The sequence below is a fragment of the Nelumbo nucifera genome, chromosome 5, assembly GCF_055504915.1.
Source record: "Nelumbo nucifera cultivar China Antique chromosome 5, China Antique-T2T, whole genome shotgun sequence".
Lineage (NCBI taxonomy): Eukaryota > Viridiplantae > Streptophyta > Magnoliopsida > Proteales > Nelumbonaceae > Nelumbo > Nelumbo nucifera.
Window position 1 is genome coordinate 25,267,041 of NC_142653.1, and position 22,930 is coordinate 25,289,970.

At 34.6% G+C, this 22,930-nt stretch overlaps 2 protein-coding genes across 3 annotated transcripts; one reads left to right on the top strand and one right to left on the bottom strand.

The window, feature by feature from the left end:
• The first annotated feature begins 1,036 nt into the window (after window positions 1-1,036).
• Window positions 1,037-2,164, top strand: LOC148791312 (auxin-responsive protein SAUR23-like). The gene has a single exon (XM_088888694.1). It carries the CDS (start codon window positions 1,476-1,478, stop codon window positions 1,764-1,766), a length of 291 nt encoding a protein of 96 aa, XP_088744820.1. The 5' UTR covers window positions 1,037-1,475; the 3' UTR covers window positions 1,767-2,164.
• Window positions 2,165-3,418: 1,254 nt separating this feature from the next.
• Window positions 3,419-9,376, bottom strand: LOC104607461 (auxin-induced protein 6B-like). Of its 2 annotated transcripts, none has more exons than XM_088888692.1 (2): window positions 7,617-9,376; window positions 3,419-6,245 (listed from the first exon to the last, which is right to left on the bottom strand). In XM_088888692.1, the coding sequence occupies exon 2, from the start codon at window positions 3,845-3,847 to the stop codon at window positions 3,545-3,547; it is 303 nt and encodes a 100-aa protein (XP_088744818.1). In that variant the 5' UTR covers window positions 3,848-6,245; window positions 7,617-9,376; the 3' UTR covers window positions 3,419-3,544. The 2 variants fall into 2 exon arrangements, with proteins under 2 accessions (XP_088744818.1, XP_088744819.1); XM_088888693.1 differs by having other exon boundaries at window positions 3,419-3,857; window positions 7,617-8,727.
• Between the last annotated feature and the right edge of the window lie 13,554 nt (window positions 9,377-22,930).

Consider the following 22,930-nt stretch of genomic DNA (forward strand, 5'->3'; position numbering starts at 1 on the left):
CACTCCGTAGTCATTCCTATATAATTGTTAATTATTAGTGAAATTAATAAAAAATGTTAACTTTTGTAATTATTTTTATTTATTTAAAGTTAATTGAAATTTCATTTAAAAATAATAAAAATAATAACAATTATTAAAATTACTACAAATCATTAATAAAACTAAATTTAATAAAAATATTTATTCATATTAAATTAATAATAATTATTTTCTATAAATCAACATTAAATAAAAAATACAATTATTAAAATTATAAACATTAACAATAACTTTGAATACTTTTAGTCAATTAACATCAAATTTTGATTATTAATTTAATATTAATTAATAGTAAATAAAATTATTAAATCTTTTAGATTTTCATGCATCGCACAGAACAAAAGAGAACAGTGACACCTGGGTGATTTTGGATCTTTTAGAGAAGCTGATTTTGGATCTACTTGACATAGACATAGACAAAGACTGCATCGTGGATGAATGAATAGTGACACCTGGGTGGAGTCTAGTCAAATTAAAAGAGAACAACGATTGATCTAGAAATGCAATATACCAACTGTTTTGCCTTGACAACGGTTTACAAGGAACAAAGAATTTGGAATTGAGAAAGCGAGATACGTGAGAAGTTTTCAATAAATCTGCAAGATAGGACCACCGACGCTTATATACCTAGTGGGTAGTGGCGTAGTGCCATCTTGGATTTAGACAGTGACATGAAAGTAGGTCTGTCTAGCGGTCCTTGTTGGTCAAATATTCTAACCAAATTAGGTCTGGTATTTCTATGGATCAGCTTATAATAATAGTAATATGCCTTTTACAAATAATAATAATAATAATAATAATAATAATAATGTATGTTTGTTGTGGAAGTTGCATGGAAACATTGGATGTTACTCTATTAGCTTGATGCATTCATCCGTTGTTGCACAAATCTCAATCATCATTTACTTTGCTTTTAAGTCTGTAAGTAGTAGGCCCAATTTAAACTTGAATCTGCCTTCAAAATGAATCTGTGTTTGTTCCAACACCATCACATGGATATGTGGTTATTTGTCAAGTGCATGCTTGTGGTTGTAGCCAGCCACTTGGTCCATGCCTCTGTACCATGGGTCTGTTGATGAATAACTTTTGAGAGAGAGAGAGATCTTCAACCGGTCCACTGGTTGCAAGGCAAAAGCCATGTGACCCTTTAAGATATGCAGGTTCATCAACAGACCCAATTGGCAGTCAAGCAGTTACTTCACAAAACACAAATGAAAGGATCGACAACACAGTCAGTCCCACCACATGCCCAATAATGTTTCCTCAAGTGGCTGGCCTCGGCTACATATTATCTCTATATATAACTACCCACATGCCGAATGAAAGTTCATCGGTTCTTTCTGGTTTAGCCCTTCACTTAGGTGCTTTCAGAACTGAAGCAAACTTTGAGATTCATATTAGTCATTCATTCTTTTCTACAAGTAACCTCAGAAGCCATGGGTATCCGATTGCCTGGAATTGTTCATGCAAAAGCAATTCTTCGACGTTCTCTTATTTCACCTTCTGCACCAACCGCTAATGTTCCCAAGGGCCACTTTGCAGTCTATGTGGGTGAGGCTCAAAAAAAGAGGTTCATTGTTCCAATATCCTACTTGAGCCACCCTTCCTTCCAAGATTTGTTAGGCCAGGCAGAGGAAGAGTTTGGATTCCACCATCCAATGGGTGGTCTTACAATTCCTTGCAAAGAAGATCAATTTCTCGACCTTACTTCTCGTTTGAGTGGCTAGTGATCATGAGAGGAGAGGAATGCAGGAGCCTCAAATGAAGTGAAGAGGTCAATCAAGAGAATTAACAGATCTGCACCTTGGTTGACATTCTCTGCTGCAACATCGCCAGATTGCAAGTTTAAACCACACTGGTGACTGGTTAGTGGTTACAAACAAGTGGGGAGGCAATATATTTCAAAGCTGCTGAATGGAGAAAGAACTGGTATTCAAGCTTTAATTTTCTCTGGTTTGCAGAGAATGGGAAGATGATGCTCAAAGCTACAGGGAAAGCACATTGACATTGTAATCAATCTCTTCAACTTTGTAAAGGATCTGCTAGCCACTCCAATGTATAATTTTATTTTTGTACATGACTAGGGAGTAAATCTCCCCAATACAAAATCATTCAATATAACTCATTTTCATCTTTTGTTGATCAAACCATCTTGTTTCATGCATGGTATCCTCTCTACTTTGAAGCCAAAAATTAGTGGCGGAATTAATATAAGATAGAGGAGCATTGTACGATATATTTTGTGTACCCAAGATGACCTTTCTCTCAAATTAGGAATTAACACCTGGTTGATCTTTCTCGCGAATTTCTAATGAGTTCGACTAATTACATCGAAATTCAGGACTGGATAGTGCTTGATTGGGTTAGATATCCTTTCCCTTGGTTTCTCCAAAAATTCCTTCACCAGTTTTTTCTATTTTCCAAATTTATTGCTTTTCTCAGTGTTTCTTTGGTAAAAAGGGAGAATTTGAGCTACATTTATCTGGGATAGCTTGCCCCTAATAATCCTGAAAAGTTATTCTTATTTATAAATTCCAAAAATATTGTTGTTTCATGATTGGAGTAGTAATTCATGCTTTCTCCCCCATATACCAAAATATAAAAAAATTAAGTTCTCTCCCTCAATCCAGAAGGATGCAACCTTCTTCCCAAGCACTTCACTTATGATTTATGAACGCATAAGCCTCAGCTTGCAAAAAAAAAAAAAAAATGTTGGGTATGTGTCCATCACTAAAGTGCCCGAATTCCCATTTCCCAGCTATAATGCATTTGATAATTAGGACACTAAGCCTCAAGCCCCCAACTATCAGCTAATGTATCACACACTGGCTAATTTAATGGATACCATATAGGCGAATTATTCCTCAAACAAGGAATCTTTCACTCATCACCATTTTTAAATGCAGCAAAATTGTCCAAATGGAGAAAGATATGATACCTGAAACTCTATATCTCTGAAACTCTAATTTCTATGAAGCTAAGAAAAATGTAAAGAGGAATTTATGATGGGATGACAAAACCAAAAGAAATCGGTAATTGTTATATGAATTCAAGCTGAATTTGAATAAATCACATCAGTTGTAATCTGGGACCATGAAATGGTGAAACAAACCCCTGCCTTTGTGCTGACAAGAGTTTGCTTTTATTTGATAGTACCTTAGTCTGTAATCTTCCCTCGTTTGTATATTTCTTTTTTCTTTCGCAATTTCTAAATACCTGAAAAACTTTAACCATTCAGAAAATGATGAGAACTTGAATGGATGTCAGACTAGTAGATAGATTGCTTTTCAGTTTTTAGGTACCATACTTTTTTTGGTACCCATTCAAACTCTGAGGGAATCTATAAAGTTAGAATTATGTCAGTGAAAAAACGAAAAAATAATTGAACAAAAATCTATTGTATAATTTTCAGGGAGGAGAAGGAACTTGTTTTCCCTCTTCTCCGACTCTTTTACAAAAAAGCTATTTACACTCAATCATTGCTTTACAAAATTTGACCATTTTCTCATAAACTATTCAAGGAAGATGTGAGATCAGTGAAGGCATCTTCTTTGCAAGGAATGGTGAGACCTCCCATTGGATGATGGAATCCAAACTCTTCTTCTGCCTGAGTTAGCAAATCTTGAAATGAAGGGTGGTTCAAATATGATATTGGAACCACAAATCGCTTCTTTAGGGTCTCTCCAACATAAACAACCAAGTGACCTTTTGGGACATCCAAGGCCGCGGAAGTAGAGTGGTTTGCAGTCAGGAAAGAACGTCGGAGAATCATCTTAGCATGAAACAAAGCAGGCAAGCGGATACCCATGGCTTCTATTCTGAAATCAGAAAGGAATTGAAGAAGATAAACTTTTAAGAATAGAGGTTGTGATTTGTGAGTATTTGGAAGGTGAGATGGTATCTTGGACTTGTATATGCATGTATATATGGAAGAAGCTAATTAACGATTAAAAAGCAATCCCTGTCAAATATTGAACCAGTGGTGAAGAGGCAGCTGAGTGGGGGCCTTGGTTAGAGACACAAGTCATGAGGGTTCACATGGGCTTGCCTCCAGATCTGTTGTCCTTGTTTTGGTTTGGTCTTCATTTGGGTCAGACCCAGAAAAAAAATGCCCAATGATTTATCTGCATTGAGAGGATAAAAATAGGCAATGCCCAATCACTTGGCAAACAGCCTAGAGTTTACAACCTTACTTGAGTTGACGGATAAACAGGCGTCCCTTGATTATGACTAGTTGCAAACACAAGACTGGAATAGCCGGGTCCCAAAGCTCTTTGGGAGAGGTCAGAGGTCATATCATTTTTTCTTTCTTTTTTATCCTTTCCCTCTCCGGCTCTCCCTATCTCTTATTGCTGTCACAATCAAATCTCTTCATCTTGGTGAAAGAAGACCAATGACTAAAAGGTTTCGGCTTCCCTCTCTAAAACCAAAATTCTATATACTAATCTCTATGTGGGCTTATTTCCGATGACTAAGAGCACCCCTCCAAATGAGAGGCGTGGGACATGGATACATGGTATGGTATTATCCGATTGTGAGATTTCATTAGCATATCAGGGTTGAATTTGTTATGGATTAAGATTTGATAGATTTGGTTTGTATTTTTAGGTCTTGGACCTCTCTTTAAGGTATTGTGTAATACTTGGGGCCCACAACTCTGCTCCCATTAAGCCTGATCCAAGATCATCTTCTTTTTTCTGGACTCTGGATTCCAATCGTCTGATTGGAACCTAAGATGATCTAGTCTAGCAGTTGCACCTTGGACCCATCCCGAGCCTGGTGGGCCTTTGGCCTTGGCTGGCCTAATGAAAGTTTTCAGCTTGCCTATATACGGCCCGTCGTTTTATCTTTGCAGATGGCCTGGTGAAGCTGAAGTCTATCATAACTCATTATGATAAACTCTAATACATAGAGTTTTTCTTTTCACCAAGAAGAAACAGGAAAGTAAGATGAGAATAAGAGACTAGAGAATTCTAGCAACTCTGAAGGAGGTGAACAATGATGCTTATATAGCTTTCTTTAAACAGGAAACTCTAATACATAGGCTTCTGCACTCATTATGTTTAGAAGAAATCACGCCCAAGAGATTGATCGAACGGGCTCTGATACCACTAATAGTTTGCGGATGATAGTAACAGAAAAAAAAAACAGTAAAATATAAGATAGAGAAGAGGGAAATGAACTTAGTAGATCGAGAGAAGAATTCTGTAGATGTATTGTATTGTTTCTCTCAGATATCCAAATCAGTACAGGAGGGAGATATTTATAATAGCTGGAATCGGTTGAAGGTGAACCGACTTACATTGAACGAAGACTGATATTAATTCACCTTGGGAGCAGAATCGGCTGACTTGGAAGCTAACTAATCTTGGGAGATGTAACGACTCATATTGGAAAGAAACGAACATTGGAAGAAGACTCGACTTACATAGGATAGTAGTTTTACATTGGAAGAGGACTCGACTTACATTAACATCTGTGCTTCTCAAGGATGACTCGAGAACACTGAATTAATGTTCCTGAAAATGTGTAGCAGCATTTAATAGCGATGAATGATTCCAACGAGTCGGTCAACATTCTTCTTCTAACTACCATAAATACCAAGATTATCCTTCTCTCTTTGAATTCTGATTTTCTTGAGAATTAAAATCAGTCTGATCACAAAGTGGATCATTAGCGAACCATCAAACATAAAACTCTTTTACCCACCAACCATTTGATCAAAGTCTCATTCAAGCTTCAGCCTCTCCCAATTGAGATTGTAATTCACAGTTTCTTAAAAAGAACCCAAGATTCCTTCGTCGCATATGGCAGGAATATATGTGGATGGATGGGACTTGCCACCCCATTTTCCTTAATTCTTACGATTGTCTTAACATCTGTAAGGTTTCGAATTCTGAAATTCGAACTAAGTATACAATGCTTCTTGATCTTCTTTTTCTCTTATTATAAGTTTCCCGTGATTGAATGAATCCACTGAGTCATACCCTTAGGAACATGCATGCATGGAACTACGAGAAAGGACATTGATAAGCATATTGGGAAGAAAAGGTTCAGAAAGTGTTGTTTACCGGTTATCACTGGCATAAATTAATGAACTTGGACCAGCCTTGCATCCTTCGTTCCAAATAGCCGAGATCTAAACTTTCAGTACGTTGGCCAAGGGCCTGCTTGGCTAATAATGGATAGATTCTCCTTGATGTTCCCTGGAGGATTTAAAGCTTCTAAGAGCTTCATTACCACCATTATAGATCAAAGTAAAACCATTCTAAATGATACTGATAAGAAAATTATGAGACCAATTCCTTCCAACTCTTCACAGAAAAGGTCAGGCTCCTAGCTGGCATAATCTTGGGCTTTATGCAACTTCAGAACCTTGAAACAATTTAAATTTGTTCTCTTCTCCTTTCTTCTAACCATATCATCACGGAATTATATGTCATTAACTCTAGTGGCTAAAAGGGAAATGGTATCATGTCCCACAGAATTCATGTATTCATGTTCATTCTCATTTATTTTGCCTCTACATCTAGTTTTTGGAAAATTTTCTGAAAAGAAATGTTCCGGCTTCATCCTTCCCAATACCCTTTAAACTTTCTTACTAACTTGAAAATAGGACTGAGAATCATGGTTCCTACTCTTGCAAAGGAATTTTTTATTCATTTCTAACAGAGCAAAAAATTAAAGCATTGCTGCTCCAAACTTTCGGCAATTTAAATGGATTTGGTGCACCATAAGGTATGTTGTGTTTGTTTTAATTATCTGGGTGGCTGAGGATAAGAGTAAGATGTCTTTGTTGGGGTTGATTTTGTTTGGGTTGAGTCTCGGTGATTTGATTTTGTTGGGGTCTTTGTTTTGGCTCAGGGTGATTCTGTTTATACCCATTGTTAATCATCTTTTTTCTTTTATAAAATTTTTTACATTTATCTTCAAAAAAAAAAAAAAAGAAATGGGAAAACCACGTTGTTGTCCCAATTAACCATAACCAGGTTCGTCATAGATATATCCCTTCAATAAATTACTGGGTTAGGCCCTTATGGACAAGAAAGACTCAATTGGCCCTCATGAGATTCCACCGTGTCATGCTTAAACTCCCAACAACTCCTCTCTTCAGAGTTGAGAGAGAGATGTATGGCACAAAAGGAATTCGCTATGAGTTGGGCAAAAAATAGGACCGAGCACAGCCTAGAAAGAACTGGTTGGCTGATAATGGGCCTTTATAGTAACAAAAGCCCATTCGGTATTTTAAGAGGCAATGCTTTGAGGCCTGTCATTCATTATGTCTAAGGCAAAGATGCCATCTTTGTTTGGTTTGGTCTAAAATCTGGATGCCTCTAGCAGAACTGGACGTTTAACTTCTCTTGGATTCTCATGGAAGTGAATAAACCTGAGAAGTGTGTTGTGTTAGGGGTGCGTTTTCGTGTCTCTGTGCTGCCAATGTTTATTCCTCGGTTGCCACATGATAAGTTCAAGTTGAGATAACAAAAGAGACTAGTGAGAAAATCAATTTGCTTTGTAATAGAAATCTACTTTGACATATTAGACTAGTTGCTGAATGAGTGAAAGATTGTACTTACAATACTCTTCCGCAGTTGGGATGCTGTACAACTGTTGCAAACTTGATATAGCTTGTTGAATTAATTTTTGATATGCTGGTTGGGTGAGTTGTTTCGTCATCATATCCGCTGTAAGATCCATATCAATCATCCTCAGACCCATGTAGTTTTTCTTAGGATCGGGTAAAGTCCGCAACAGATATTGGTCTATTGATGAACTGGCCTGGTTTTCGATTGTCGTTTGGCATATTCACCACGTATGGAGTGGTATCTGTGTTTTCAAATTCTGGAGAAGGATGCTGCCACCGGTGAATGGTGACATATAAAACCGAAACTCTTCTCTTTCCTGAGTCATAGCAGCTAAATCATGCATGAACTGCTTGTGGCTCTAGCTCTTCCTAACAGAAACACAATATATAGGCCTAGAGATATACTGATAACGGCATGAATCAGTTTTTGATAACAATAAAAACTGAGTGGACGTCATATATGGGACTCAAATTGCTCTTCGATCGAGCTGTGTTTGTAATGAGTAGGGCGTCGGAATCAGAAACTGCTCCAGGTTCTCCTCGACATAGAGGAAAAACGGCTTTGGAAGAGATCAGCAACTAGTTTAAGGAAGATAACAAATGAACTAGAACTGCAACACAACTGTTTTTCCACGGCCATGGTTACAAGGAACAAAGATATCGAATTTGAGAAAATAAAGCAAGATATGATAAAGGTGTAAGAAATTTGCAGGGCGGGATTGTCGATGCTTAAATACCTATCTCCATATATATATGATGTAGGTCCTTGTGTCGGAGAAGCACTCAACCAACTGGTCTGTGATAAATAGTGAATACAAGTTGAGGAAACTAGAAGAAATATTAATTGCATGTTACTCTGTTAGGTTGATGCATTGCCACAAATCCCAGTCATAAATTCTTGTTTGATTTCACTTTCAACTCTCAAGTTTGGTTTTGAAGCCCTTTCGGTCTCAGGCAGTAGGGCCCAAATTAACTTGAATCTTCTTTTACAGTACACTAATAGTTATTCGTACACCAACAGTCCAACACCATCACATGGATATCATATTACGTTGTCAAGTGTATGTTGTAGCTAGCGACCACTTGCATGGTGTCTCTGCAGTCTGCACCATGGGTTGGTGCCTGGTGGATAATTAGAGAGAGAGAGAGATGTAGTAGCTACATTGTTGATACATTGATGGATGCATGAGGTGGGGATAACATGCATGTAGTAGTTATGTTTTTGATGAGGTGGGTCTTGAACAGACCTAATGACCCATGGGTTACAAGGCAAAGCCATGTGATCATTGTAGATGGTGGTCCCTCGATGGAGACAGATGGACCCATGCATTTGTGCCAGTCACGAAAGAATTTACAAATAATTACCATACAATCAGTTCGATCCCCACTACTCATTTCAATGTTTACTCAAGTGGTCAAGTGGGATATTTGCGGTGCATCGTGATGTGATGTTAAAGAGTTATACAAGGCAAACCCATGAGGCGTGTTCAGAATTTGGTATATCCATCATCTAAGTCTGTCTAACTAGTCAATATTCATTCATTTGTGTAGGTGATTAGTTTTGGGCCACATTACATAGCGTGTTGTGTATATATATCTACCCTTACTCCCAAAGGAAGTGCATCGATCCATCTTTAATTTCAAGTCTAGCCTTTACACCTCCCTCTGAAATTCAGAGCTGAAGCAAACTTCGATATCCATTTTCGTCGGTCGCTCTTTTCGTTTTCAAGTTACCTCCTCAGAAGCCATGGGTATCCGATTGCCAGGGATGGTTCTTGCAAAAGCCCTTCTCCGACGTTCTCTTTTACCTTCTGCACCAACCGCTAATGTTCCCAAGGGCCATTTTGCAGTCTATGTTGGTGATCAGGCTCAAAAGAAGAGGTTCATTGTTCCAATATCTTACTTAACCAACCCTTCCTTCCAAGATTTATTAGGTCAGGCAGAGGAGGAGTTTGGGTTCAACCATCCAATGGGTGGTCTTACAATTCCTTGCAAAGAAGATCAATTTCTCGACCTCACTTCTCGTTTGAGTGGCTAGTGATCATGAGACGATCGGAACGCAGGAGTTTCAAATTAATTGAAGAGGTCAATCAAGAGAATTAACAGACAGGTCTGTACCTTGGTTGACATTCTCTGCTTCAACATCGCCAGATCCCAATTCTAAATTAACCGAAGTACTGTTTTACAAACAAGTGGGAAAAGGATACATTCAAAGCTGGTGAATGGAGAAAGGACTAGCATTCAACCTTTCTCGGCCGGTTTTTCAGAGAATGGGAAAATTATGCTCAAAGCTGCAGCCTGCAGGGAAAGCACATTGACATCGAGTCGATCTCTTCAACTCAATTTGCAAATTAAGCATCTATTTTGCCACTCCAATGCATAATTGCATATATAAATTTACTTTTGTACATGAACAGGGAGAAAATCTCCCCAATACAAACATCATCCAATAAATTCTTTTTCATATTTATTACAGAAAAATTTTCGGCGGGAATTCTGATCTTGATCAAACTATCTTGTTTCATTTATGGTAACCTCTCTCTCTGCTTTTATGTCATGAGTTTGTAACGTAATTAATGAAAGATCGAGGATATTTAATTTTTACGATACAACATTGTCTGTTGCCCAAATGATCGTGTTATATATATTGCAATTTACAGTTGATGATGGAAATAGTAGTTGACGCCAATATGATCTGTTTCACACCAACTCCAACTCTCCAAGTGAGCGAATGCCATTCATTCAGATTGCCATTTAGGACCTGATAATGCTGAGTTGATGCTATATCTTTTGGCTTTGCTCATCACTTCTTAAAAAAGCCACATTAATTTTTTAATCTTTCATAAATATTATCTTAATAGGTTAATTAATGGTTTTAGATTTTATCTTTTGGATAATGTTGTAATTAACCTGTAATATTAATAATTATGTTGTGTTGATGTAAAATATCCTTAAAATGATAAATCTAGCATTATTTTATAATTTATAATTTATTTTTTGTAGTTTAATTTATTTACATGAATCGAACCAAATGGTTGAATTGTTTGTCTTGTGATCCAATAACGTGACTAATTCTACATCTGGCGAGAGTTTGATAACATTATGGCTTTTAGCTTTGTGTAATTGAAATGTTATTTAAGACCTTGTAATTAAGAATTGTTTGGTAACTTTTGACAAATGTTAATTAAGATGTTTATAAACCCTTAGGATTGTGGGCGTAGTCTGTTTGGAGTAATTCAAGTTTTTTTCTCCATTCTTTTAAATCCCTAACTAACTAGCGAGGACCAGGAGTGATACATCTCTCAATTAGGAGTAATACCATTTTTTTTTCTGTTTCCATCTTTCTTCCGGAGTAGTAGGGCAATAAGTCTATCGTCCTCTTTCCTCGGCCATGAAAAGGAACAATTGAGTCAAAAAGCTGGGGCCTAACCTCCATCTCAGCCCATTATTCACTTTCCTCTTTTCTTCTGTCCAGAACCCTCTAAATTTCATATTTTTTTGAGAAAATTAGACACTTATTGAGTTGGATCAACGTGGCTTCCAACCCATCCAGTCCCACAAAACCATCTTAATTTAGGCTATTCTCCTATACTCGTCCCTCTCCTTTTTCTGCTATAACCAAAGCTCTAATGTTGAAACTCAAGGAGTTTAAATTCTACCAGGGCTGTCAATTGTATCTGGTTATCCAAGTCCCGATTTGAAATTTGATTTGATTATACTGCATTTGTATTTCTAATCTACCCCAATTAAATCTAATTATTTTGATTCGAGTCCGATAATATTATGACTACATGATAAGGCTGTTTAAATATCAAAGGCTCATAAAATCAAGTGTCTAGATAAAGCCAATATTAAATTTCCTTGTTAATCAAATATCTGCCATTTATGATTCATTTTATCAATAAAATATAATATTTTGATTATTTTTAATTTAATCTATTAATAATATATAATATCTGATTCCAATCTAAGTCCAATCAAAACCCGACATATTTGAGTTTGAATTTTAATAAAGTCGGATTAAGAGGTAGATCTGATATGATGATTTCCACCTCATTACAGAACTACCCTCCAAATCAAGCTTGTCGTAACCATTGCTAAAGAGTTTCTGTTCCATCATTCACAAACACTTCTAAGCTTTGCAACCTGAAAAAAAAAAAAAAAGAAGGAATGTGCTAATTGTCTATGTTTATTTTCAAATTAGGGAGATTATTGCTACTACCAGTACTGGATCAGTGGATTGTGATGGTTCAAATATGATATAGGAACCACAAATCGCTTCTTCTGACTCTGAGCCTCTCCCACATAAATGGCCAAGTGGCCTGGGATGGTTCATGCAAAAGCCCTTCTCCGACGTTCTCTTTTGCCTTATACATCAACCGCTAATGTTCCAAAGGGTCATTTTGCAGTCTACGTTGGTGACCTGCAGACCCAAAAGAAGAGGTTCATTGTTCCAATATCCTACTTGAGCCACCCTTCCTTCCAAGATTTGTTAGGCCAGGCCGAGGAAGAGTTTGGATTCCACCATCCAATGGGTGGCCTTACAATTCTTTGCAAAGAAAATCAATTTCTCGACCTTACTTCTCGTTTGAGTGGCTAGTCAGAGGAGCGAAATGAAACAGAATCAAATTAAAGTGGCTAATCAAGAAAATGGATCTCCAGCTCGGTTGACATTTGATGCCGCAACATCGGCCAAGATTGCAAATTTAAACTGCAGTAATGACAAACAAGTGGGAAGAGAATGCATTCAAAGCTGAATTAGAAAAGACTAATATTCAAGCTTTCTCCAGTTTTACAGCTAACGGGAAGATTGTGCTCAAAGCTGCAGGGAAAGCACATTGAAGCCAATCTCTTCAACTTTGCAAGACATCTGCTTGCCACTCCAGTGTATAAATTTAATTTTGTACATAATCAGGGAGTAAATCTCCGAAATACAAACATCATTCAATAAATTGTTTTTCATCTTTATTACTGTAAAATCTTCCTTAATTTTTTGATGTTGATAAATCTATCTCGTTTCATACAGGGTAACCTCTTTGCTTTGGCATAAAAAGTTTTTAGTGGAATTAATGCAAGATAGAGGAGGTTGTACCATACCCATGATCTGTTTCACGAACTCTTATTTGGTTAGACTTAGATTGCACTTCAGGACCTGATAGTGATTGATTGGATGGGATACATCCTTTCACTTGACTTCTCCGGAATGTCCTCCAACGCTTTTTAAACAGTAATTCTTTCAAATACATTCCTAAAATATTTTTTATTGCTTGGTTGTTTTCAAGCCTTTTTCTATCCCCCCCTAATGAGATCCATGTACTTGAATATCCCATCCGAGAAAACTCAGCCCTCTTATTTTAGCCTGGTCATCACTCACTTCTCCCTCTCTCATAATGACACCTCATCATGTATGGCCTATCCCACTATCCCTCTTTCCTCTATGTTTATCCCTATCTCTTCCTAAAATTATTCTTAAAATCTTTTTCTACCAAAATCTAATTTAATCAAGCCAAGAGGCGCCACTATCCCCACTTTCTCCTAAATTATCTATAATTCCTATTGATCTCCTAAATTATCTCTAATTCCTATTTATCCTCTCCCCCACTTTTCATATGTATATATCAAAAGAAAGTTTGAATAAAACAAATTCAAGAATTATTTAAATTATGTAATAACTTTAAAAATATTTATTAAAAACACAAAAAATGTCATAGATTTAATAATATTCATATTATTAATAATTTCATACTTTTATCAAATTCATAACGCAATTGTGTACTAACAATATAAATTATAATTTTACAAAATAGTAAATTTAAATATTATTCAAATAATAAAAATTTAAAATTTAAAAATATTATTCAAAATTTTCAATAAATAAACATTATAAATAACACAATATTAAAAATATTTAATATTAAATAAAAACTTTCAAATAAATAAAATTTAAATAATAAAAAATTTAAATAATGAAGTTATGTAATAAATTTTAAATAGTTAAAATAACAAAATTATGTAATAAACTTAAAAGTAGAAAATCATTATAATCTATTTCGTAATATTTTAATTAACAATAATTTTATATTTTACAATATAAACAACAAAATTATGTAATAATAGTATAACTTGTAATTTATGGATTATGAAATTCAATAAATAAGTAATATTGAAATAACTAAACAGTGATATTATTTAAATAGATGAATAATATTGTAAATAACTAATTTTAAATATTTAGATATTAAAAAATAATAACTAAAACATATTTTAAATATTATCTAAAAATTAAATAGATTAAATAAAGAAATTATGTAATAACTTTAAAAATTTTATCAAAAACCCAAAAATAATTATAATAGTTTTAATAATATTTGATAATAAGCATATAAAATATAAATATTTTAATTTTTCTGAAATATTTTTGAAATAATGAAAAATAGATTAAATAATTTAGAGGTGCTTTCAAATAACAAAAATGGGTAATAACTTTTCAAAAAAGTTTTTAATAGATATTAAAAAATAGAATAATAATTGCAATTTTTAATGTATTAATAATAAAAAACATTATTTAACTTATATGAATTCATAATTCTAGAAAATAACTTTCAGAAAATTGATATTTATTAATAATAATTTTAAAATATTAATTAATCTATATTTGTTATATATTTATATATAGTGAAATTTATTTTATTATATTTTTAGTAATTATTTTTTATATTTTTTTGATAAATATATTTTCAATATTTATGTATAAATATAATTTTTTGTTATTTAATAAAAAATTTCAATCAATCAATCAGTCAATCTATTTATCTATCTATCTATCTATCTATCTATCTATCTATCAGTATCGATTAACATTATTTTATGATATTTATTTAATGAATTAACAGTATTAGTAGAACATTGTTTATCAATATTTATTAATTAATTATGTTATTTCTTTAATTAAATAACACAATTAATAAAAAATACTGTTACAAAAAATACATCTAATATAGTTAAATAATTAAATAAATACCATAATTAATAAAAATATTGTTCATTAATGAATTACTAATTAATTATAACAAAGTACTGATAATTAATTAATAGTATTTTCATAAATACTATTTATTAATAAAATAAATAAATTGATTGAATAAATTCCATAATTAATAACAAAAATATCATTAAAAATACTGTGATTAATTATGGTTTTTATTTGTTTATTTAATTTAGGTATTTTGGTAAGATGGGGGGTATTTTAGTCAATTCAGGTCTAAGGAGGCCAAAACAAAATTCTAATCTAATGGTTAGGCTTAGATTGCAGTTCAGGACATGATTGCTTGATTGGATGAAATATCCTTTCACTTGACTTCTCCAAAGGTCCTCTAAGGCTTTTTAAAAATAGTGTTTTCGTGGTAAGAGGAAGAAATTGAGTTACACTAACCTGTAGGGTGTAACTTAACCCCAATAATTCTGAATAATAATTCTTTTTAATACATTCCAAAAATATTTTTTCTTCCTTGCAGTTTTTCTTTTTCAAAGCCTTTTTTACTGGCAGTAATTCATGTAGCGCTCCTTCCCAAATAGTATGATATCGATATGTACCTGAGTTCCCCGGCTATCTGTTGATGTATTGTACACTAAAGTTAATTCATTAATGGATCTCACCTAGGGTATGTATTCCTCAAATTAGGAACCATTAGGTCACCATTATGGGAATTTGATATGCAAAATTATCTACATAAATCTTGTGCTGAGAACCATGAAAATATAGGTTTGAGTATGAGAGCAAGTATTTTATGCCCAAGAGATGCTAGAGATTAAGACCATAGTCACTATACTCCTTCCAAACCCTTTAGATAAATGTGACCAACATTAATTAAATAATGACCTCTATTTTCATTTTTTTAGAGATTACTTGAATAGTGATTTTGTAGGCAGGGTGCCTATAATTAGGATCTATAACCCGATAATTACTCCCCCTCTCTCTAATGTCTCATATGCCATTAAACATGCCTTAAGTTGATTCCTTTATTTAATGTTACATTTTAGATGTATTTAAAATCAAATTCAAATTTATCATACAAGTGAAAGGATTCAAACCTTAGAATTGTTTTTGTAACAATTATAAGTCTATCATTATGCTATACCATAGTTGCTTGTCATAAACATATGCACTTTTATTCTTAAATAAATTATATCTTCTTAAGAAATTTTGGATAATAAATGATAATATAATATATATCTATATATATATATATATTAAAACTGGTCCTGCCATGTCAGCATAGCTCTCCTTGAAGGAAACTCCCTTCCTAATTTACTGTTTTTTTGAATTTTCTTCTTTTTTTATTCCACGTAATTGTGATTAAACCCAATGAAAGGCGAGAGACATTTGAACTTCCAAGACGTCTTCTGCCCCCCTTATTAATTCGTTTAACAAGCTGGAATGCCAGACGTTTGGACGTGCCAATCTTCTTCCAATTTCAATTCTTTATTTTGATTTTTTTTTTTTATTTAGATTTCCCGATTTCATTTGGGTTTTGCAAATAGATTAGGTTTTGTTAGCCATTCTCCAGCTCTAGCTCAAACCTTTGATTTCACTATCAAAGCTCCAGTCATTCTTCAAGACAGGTATGGTACAAAACTTTTCCTCTGTTATGTATATGAGGAACTACACATCTTGGAGTAACACCATCATATGGAGGTACAAGAAACATACAAAAAGACTGCGTTCAGGTTTGAAGTCTTTCTTTTGGATACCAAAACAGGGGCTCCGCCCCATTGTCCCTTTCAACCTATCCTTGAATGATGAAGATCTTTTATGGGGCGTTTTTTTTCTGGATTTTGAAAGGGGGGAAAGTTGGTTGACCAAGAATCCCATGTTTTTTTTTTCAGATTCATGTGGGGATCAAGGAAAATTTATTTTTCTGTGTATAAGTAATACGCATCTCCTATGTGGATAAATAACTTTCCCACCTTGAGAAAAATTTGTCAACACTTGAATGGGACAAAAATGCCCCTTTTAATAATGAATTTTTATGGCTAAAATGGCCATTGCCTTATTTACATGAGAAATAAAAGAATGTGGATAAATGCACTTACCTAGATAACTCTTTCCTAAAAAGCACTTATTTGGGTAAGTGCGCTTACCCGGAAAAATAACTTACCAAAAAGCGAACTAGGCCTTAATGTTTTACATGAACAGGTTATTCAAGTGGTAGTAACAACTAAGTTCATGTACCATAACACAAACCTTCGTTTCAGGCAAACTCTCTGTCCGAAAATCACATTTTAGATGGCAAAACATTCTCCCTCTACCTATCTGCGAAATATCATTTTATTTTAATGTTTGAGAAATCATCTCAAACAGTTCATCTATTTCTTCTAATATCGCTTTTAGGTGAACAGTTTTATTTTTTTACCTCTATTTTATGCATTGCATTCTTCATATAAACAGTTCACTGCTTTTGTTTGAGAAACCAAGTCTCTTCAGTTGCTTTGTGCTATGCATTCTCTCTTTTCTTTAGTTAGTAGTAGTTCAAATCTTTATTCTCTATTTTTCTAAGTGGAAGTTGAATGTAACATACAGTATATATGTTCTGCAATTGTAGATTTTAGAAGCACAACATCATCAAGGCCTTAAGAGGATTGGGAGCTTTGTCTTTGATCACCTGACAATGATACCAGAACAACTATCGACAGAACAGCGAAGGCATGGGAAGATAAATAGACCCCCACAACGACTTACCTGAGTTGGAGAGACGAAGATGAAAATTTCCTTGCAAATGTAACCTGACACAACCTGTCCACGATGGATGAATAGATCGTAATGAGGACTTGAGGATAGCCTACCCAATTGGAGATGAATAGATTGTTGTCGGTGTTGGTAGTTCCATTAGAACAATAGAGATGAGTTTCTAGATATCCATCTGTTGGGATTTTTGCTTAGACAAAGTAGGAGTTTCTACTTTCCTTTTTAGCGTCCCTTTTCTCACTTCTCAATTTTCTTCGGTCCTTTACAAGCCAACCCATGACTGGAACAACAATAAAACTTGCCTAGATTTCGTTCAGAATGGCCACTAGCCATTTTCCGATTAATTGGGCTTGGGCAATTGGAAGTAATTGATTGCGCGTATAGACCGTTTATACATTCGGGTAAGGACGACAAAGTAAATATGCATCATGCCCACACATTATCAGGGATAATTTGATCCGAAGTTTAATTGGGTATCAACCTTTTGGAGTGCAATGATAATTTTAGGGGATAGGGCCCAAGTTAAACAATCCCTAATAAGTTCAACTTAGAAGTTATATGCATATATGGTAAATATTATTATATATAATTTAAATAACAAATTTTATATTAATATATATAGAAAATGTTATATATTTTTATACTAGACTAGAATTAAGTAGAAAATTTAATTTGTAAAAAATCATAGTTTTATAATTAACGCAAACCTCTTTATTAGCAGGAAATGTGCAAGCCCGAGCCCGAACCCAGCTTAACCATCGGCCCTACATCTTGAGCCCGAGCCCAGCCCTTATATAAAGCCCAAAGCTCGAGCCTGAGCCTGAGCCTGAGCCTGAGCCCAAAGCCCGATCTATACACAAAGTGTCTTATTTTCAATATACTTTTATAAACTAATATTATATTAATTTAGTAATAAATTAATTTGTATTTCCTAATAGTAAATTGATATTTATTAATAATTTAAGAAGCATATACATTATTATATTTATTATATATAACATAAGTACTTTTTTATATATGTAATAGTATCGGGCTAGACTTATTTGAGAAAGCTCAAGCTTGAGCCCACAAGCCTAAAATTTTGTCCAAGCCTGAAAAATAGCGGGTCAGGTCGGGTCGGGCCGTCGGGCTACCTGGCCCATGAATAGGTCTAATTGTATACATAAAAAATCATATGAAATAAAAATTTAAACATCTTTTTCATTTTTTTTAAATGGACCTCTCATAGTTTGGCTCGGTTTGCGGCCTGGCCTGGCCCAAGGCTCGGCCCAACATGACCCAATTTACACCTCTACTTGAATTTGCCCAATACTGGGAACAGGGTGGGGAAATTTGAGGATTCCCCATCTTTGATGAGGAATGGGGTCCCTTGCCCCTGAACTCGCCCAACATTGAGGAGTGGTTGCCTTGCCTTGAACCTGCTTGGCATTGAGGATGGGGCAAAAATGGGGTAGAGTGTATTGATGATGGGGCAGGGACAGGGATGCCGACGCCCTGCCCTGAATCCACCCGTTGTCATTCCTATATAATTGTTAATTATTAGTGAAGTTAATAAAAATGTTAGTTTTTGTAATTATTTTTATTTATTTAAAGTTAATCAAAATTTCATTTAAAAATAATAAAAATAATAACAATTATTAAAATTACTATAAATGATTAATAAAACTAAATTTATTAAAAATTATTTATTCATATTAAATTAACAATAATTATTTTCCATAAATCAACATTAAATAAAAATTCAATTATTAAAATTTTAGATATTAACAATAACTTTGAATAATTTTGGTTAATTAACAAAAACTTTTGATTATTAATTTAATATTAATTAATATTAAATAAAATTATTAAATCTTTCCGACTTTCCCGTGCATCACACGAGCCCCTACTAGTTGATTATTAAAATTTATATATTAATAAAAAATAATACAAACTATATTGATTTTATGAAAATTAATACATTAAAATTTTAATTCTTCCAGCATTTTTCAATGATATTAAATGTGTTTCGATGTGTCACAATGTATATAAACCATTAAAATATGTTTTTGTTTAAATAACTCCATTATAGTTATATAAAACTTACATTTATTGTTATGAATATAGTTTTATGATTTATTTGAATTTTCTAGTGTATTTTGATTTTTCGTTTGTATCCATGCATATATATCCAAAGAGTATCCCGATATGTCTCTTAAAATTATCTTATTGATACATCTTGCGTTTTCGATACTTTGAACCTTGCCAAGTGCTTAATTATGAGTCCAGTAATAGAGGTTTAACTTAGATGGAATATAGAAAGTTGGAATCATATCCATGAAGAAAAATAAATTTGAACATGATTAATTTAGAACTCAAAAAAGAGAAGATGAAAAAAATACTATTGTATAATTTTCAGGGAGGACAAGGAACTTCTTTTCCCCATTCCTCAACTCTACAAAAAATCTATTTACACTTAATCATAAAATTTGATCAATTTCTCATAATAAACTATTCAAGGAAGTTGCGAGATCAATGAAGGCATCTTCTTTGCAGGGAATGGTAAGAGCACCCATTGGATGAACGAATCCAAACTCTTCTTCAGCCTGACTTAGCAAATCTTGGAAGGAAGGATTGTTCAAAGTGGCCTTTAGGGACATCCAACACCGCTGAAGTAGAGTGGTTTGCAGTCAGAAAAAAACGCCGAAGAATCATCTTAGTGTGAGACAAAGCTGGTAAAAGGATACCCATGGCTTCTATGGTGAAGTCCAAAAGGGTTTGCAGAAGAACAACTTTTTGTAAATTGGGAGGACTTTGGAAGGTAAGATGGTATATATATAGGAGAAGCGATTAGAAGGTAGCAATCCCTATCAAATGGTTGAATGAGCGGTTAAGAGGCAATTGGTTGGGTCATGATTTGGGACATAAGTCATGAGGGTTCATCCAAGAAATCCATTCATCCAATCTCTAGTCATCGTATTCCTCATTTGCGGGTTTTAAACTTCTTTTACAGGCATTACTTTTTAGGGTGCAAAAGGGCAAGAGAACTACACGATTATCATAAATTTGTAAGTAGAAACACATGTATTAACTCTATCAGTTTGTCAGAATAGTTCAAGAACTGATAGAGTTCTTGAGGTGGGAGAAGTTCAGAACCCGCAAATGAGGAATACGATGGCTAGAGATTGGATGAATGGGTTTCTTGAGGTGAAATCGCAGGTGAAGGCTTCAAGAACAGAAGCCCCAATCAACCAGTTGCAATGGCTGAAGGTCCAGAGGTGGAAGAACCCTAAATGGCAAAAAGTTGGAAATGGAGAGAAAGGCGCATTAACTGAGATAGGTTTTCCTTTTTTTTTGTTTTTTGACAAAAATAATAAAATAATAGATAAACACCTAATGAAGCAAAAACGCACCTAATAGTTGGGACAGGTATCACACAGCTATTAGGTAGTTACTTAATGTGCTTTACTAACGTGCCTATTAATAAGTAAGCTCCAAGCTTCTACTCTTTCTTTGTCAAATTGTTAATGATGCGTTCCCTACTGGTCATAGGCTGAAAAAAGCAATTAGAGGTTTGTGTATATGTCCTGCCCTCTTTGAGACAAAAATGAAGAGACTTATATTTTGCCCAATTGCAAAATTGGGTTGGTTTGGATCCGGCCAGAGCTTTCAGGCGGAGGTATACCCACACTCCCACAGCGATGTCTAGTGGGCCCCATTGGAATTGGATCGCCCTTGTGATAGTCAGACATCTACTTCCATCATATTTGTCAACATACTTTGGCACATCTGGCTTGCAAGAAATGCAGCAATATTCCACCATGAGATTTAGAGCCCTAAGTTAATTTTTTGTAAAGCCCATATATCCTGGACTCAGATCACCGAAAAGGAGATGGGTCGTCCATGATCCATATTATTACAGCAAGATGGGCAACTTAATTCATTACCACCCCGTCTTTTAGTGGATAAATTAAATTAAACCTCCTCTTGGTGCTGATTTGTGAAAATAAACTTGGATGGTGCTATACTGTTCATATTCATATGGTAGGGGATAGGAAGGCGTTCGGATGTGCTGGTTGGGTGTATTTCATCAATATATATCCCCTGTATTTGTTTCGGAGGACCAAGCCTGGCATTAATTGTTACTATGTTTAGAATGTATTGATCTATGCTTTTAAATTTTTCTGGGACAATGTTGAAGGTGCCAACCTATCAACTTAATTGATAAGGTCTCTGGCAGGCAGGTTGTAGTGGAGATTTATTATTAATTTGTTGTTGGGATCAATCCTGGTTTCATCAGGGTTGGGGGTTATGGGCTACTCTCCCTTTGTGTAGTCCCATGGAACCAAAAAAAATTAGAAGTTTGCTGCATGCATCAGTGATAGAATCCAAACTTTTTAATTTTTGGCATCATGCATGGAAGGAAGCGAAATTATGAAATGCTTCTAGCTCTTCTTAACATAAACACACAATAAACCTTGATAGAGAATTAGAGATACTAAAAGGGGTATCAACTGGATTTTCATACAATAAAAAATGATTGATTATATATAGAACCCAAATTCTTCCTCTACCTGTTCTTGTTTTGAGTAGTGTCGGAATCAAAAGCTGCTTCTGGATCTCTTCTAATTAGACAAAGACTGCCTTGTGGATGAATCAACAGTGACACCTGAGTGGAGTCTAGACAGAAGAGGACAACAGTTGAACTAGAAGTGCAATATACCAACAGTTGTGCCTTGACAATAGTTACAAGGAACAAAGAAATTGGATTTTGGAAAGTGAAATGTGAGAGAGTCGTTTCGATTAATCTACAAGATGGGACTACGGACGCTTATAAACCTAGTGTCTAGTGCCACCAAGGATTTAGATAGTGACATGCATGGAAGTAGGTCCTTGTGTTAACGTTGGCCAAATATATTATCCAAATTAGGTCTAAATCGTCAATTCTTTTGCCTTCAAGTCTGCAAGTAGTAGGCCCAAACTTGAATCCGCCTTCAAAATGAATATGTGTATTTGTACCAACACCATCACATGGATATGTGATTATTTGTCAAGTGTATGCAGCTATACTACACGCTTGCTTTCATGACTCTGTACCATGGGTTGGTGTGATACTGGATGATTAACTAGAGGGGAGGGGGGGGTAGGTGTGGATCTTCAACCGGTCCATTGGTTTCAAGGCAAAGCCATGTGACCTTTGAAGATATATATATATATATATATATATATACAGGTTCCTTAACCGACCCAATTAGCAATCAAGCACTTCACAAGACATGCATTACGATTGAAATGATCGACAACAAAGTCAGTCCCACCACTTAACCTCTGTTTCCTCAAGTGGCTGGCCAAGTGGGATTTATTGGGAAAGACGTTCTTTCAATTTTAAGCTATAACATGTACATTTTTTCTGCCCAGAGATCTTTGACAATGAATTACAAGACAAGACCATGTGGTTTCGTGATCGTGTGTTCAAAAGTTGGTATATCCCTTCAACCACTCATTCAATTATCTCTCTCTCTCTTATATATATCTTCCCACAATCTAAAAGAAAGTGCATCGATGTTTCAAGTCTAATCTTC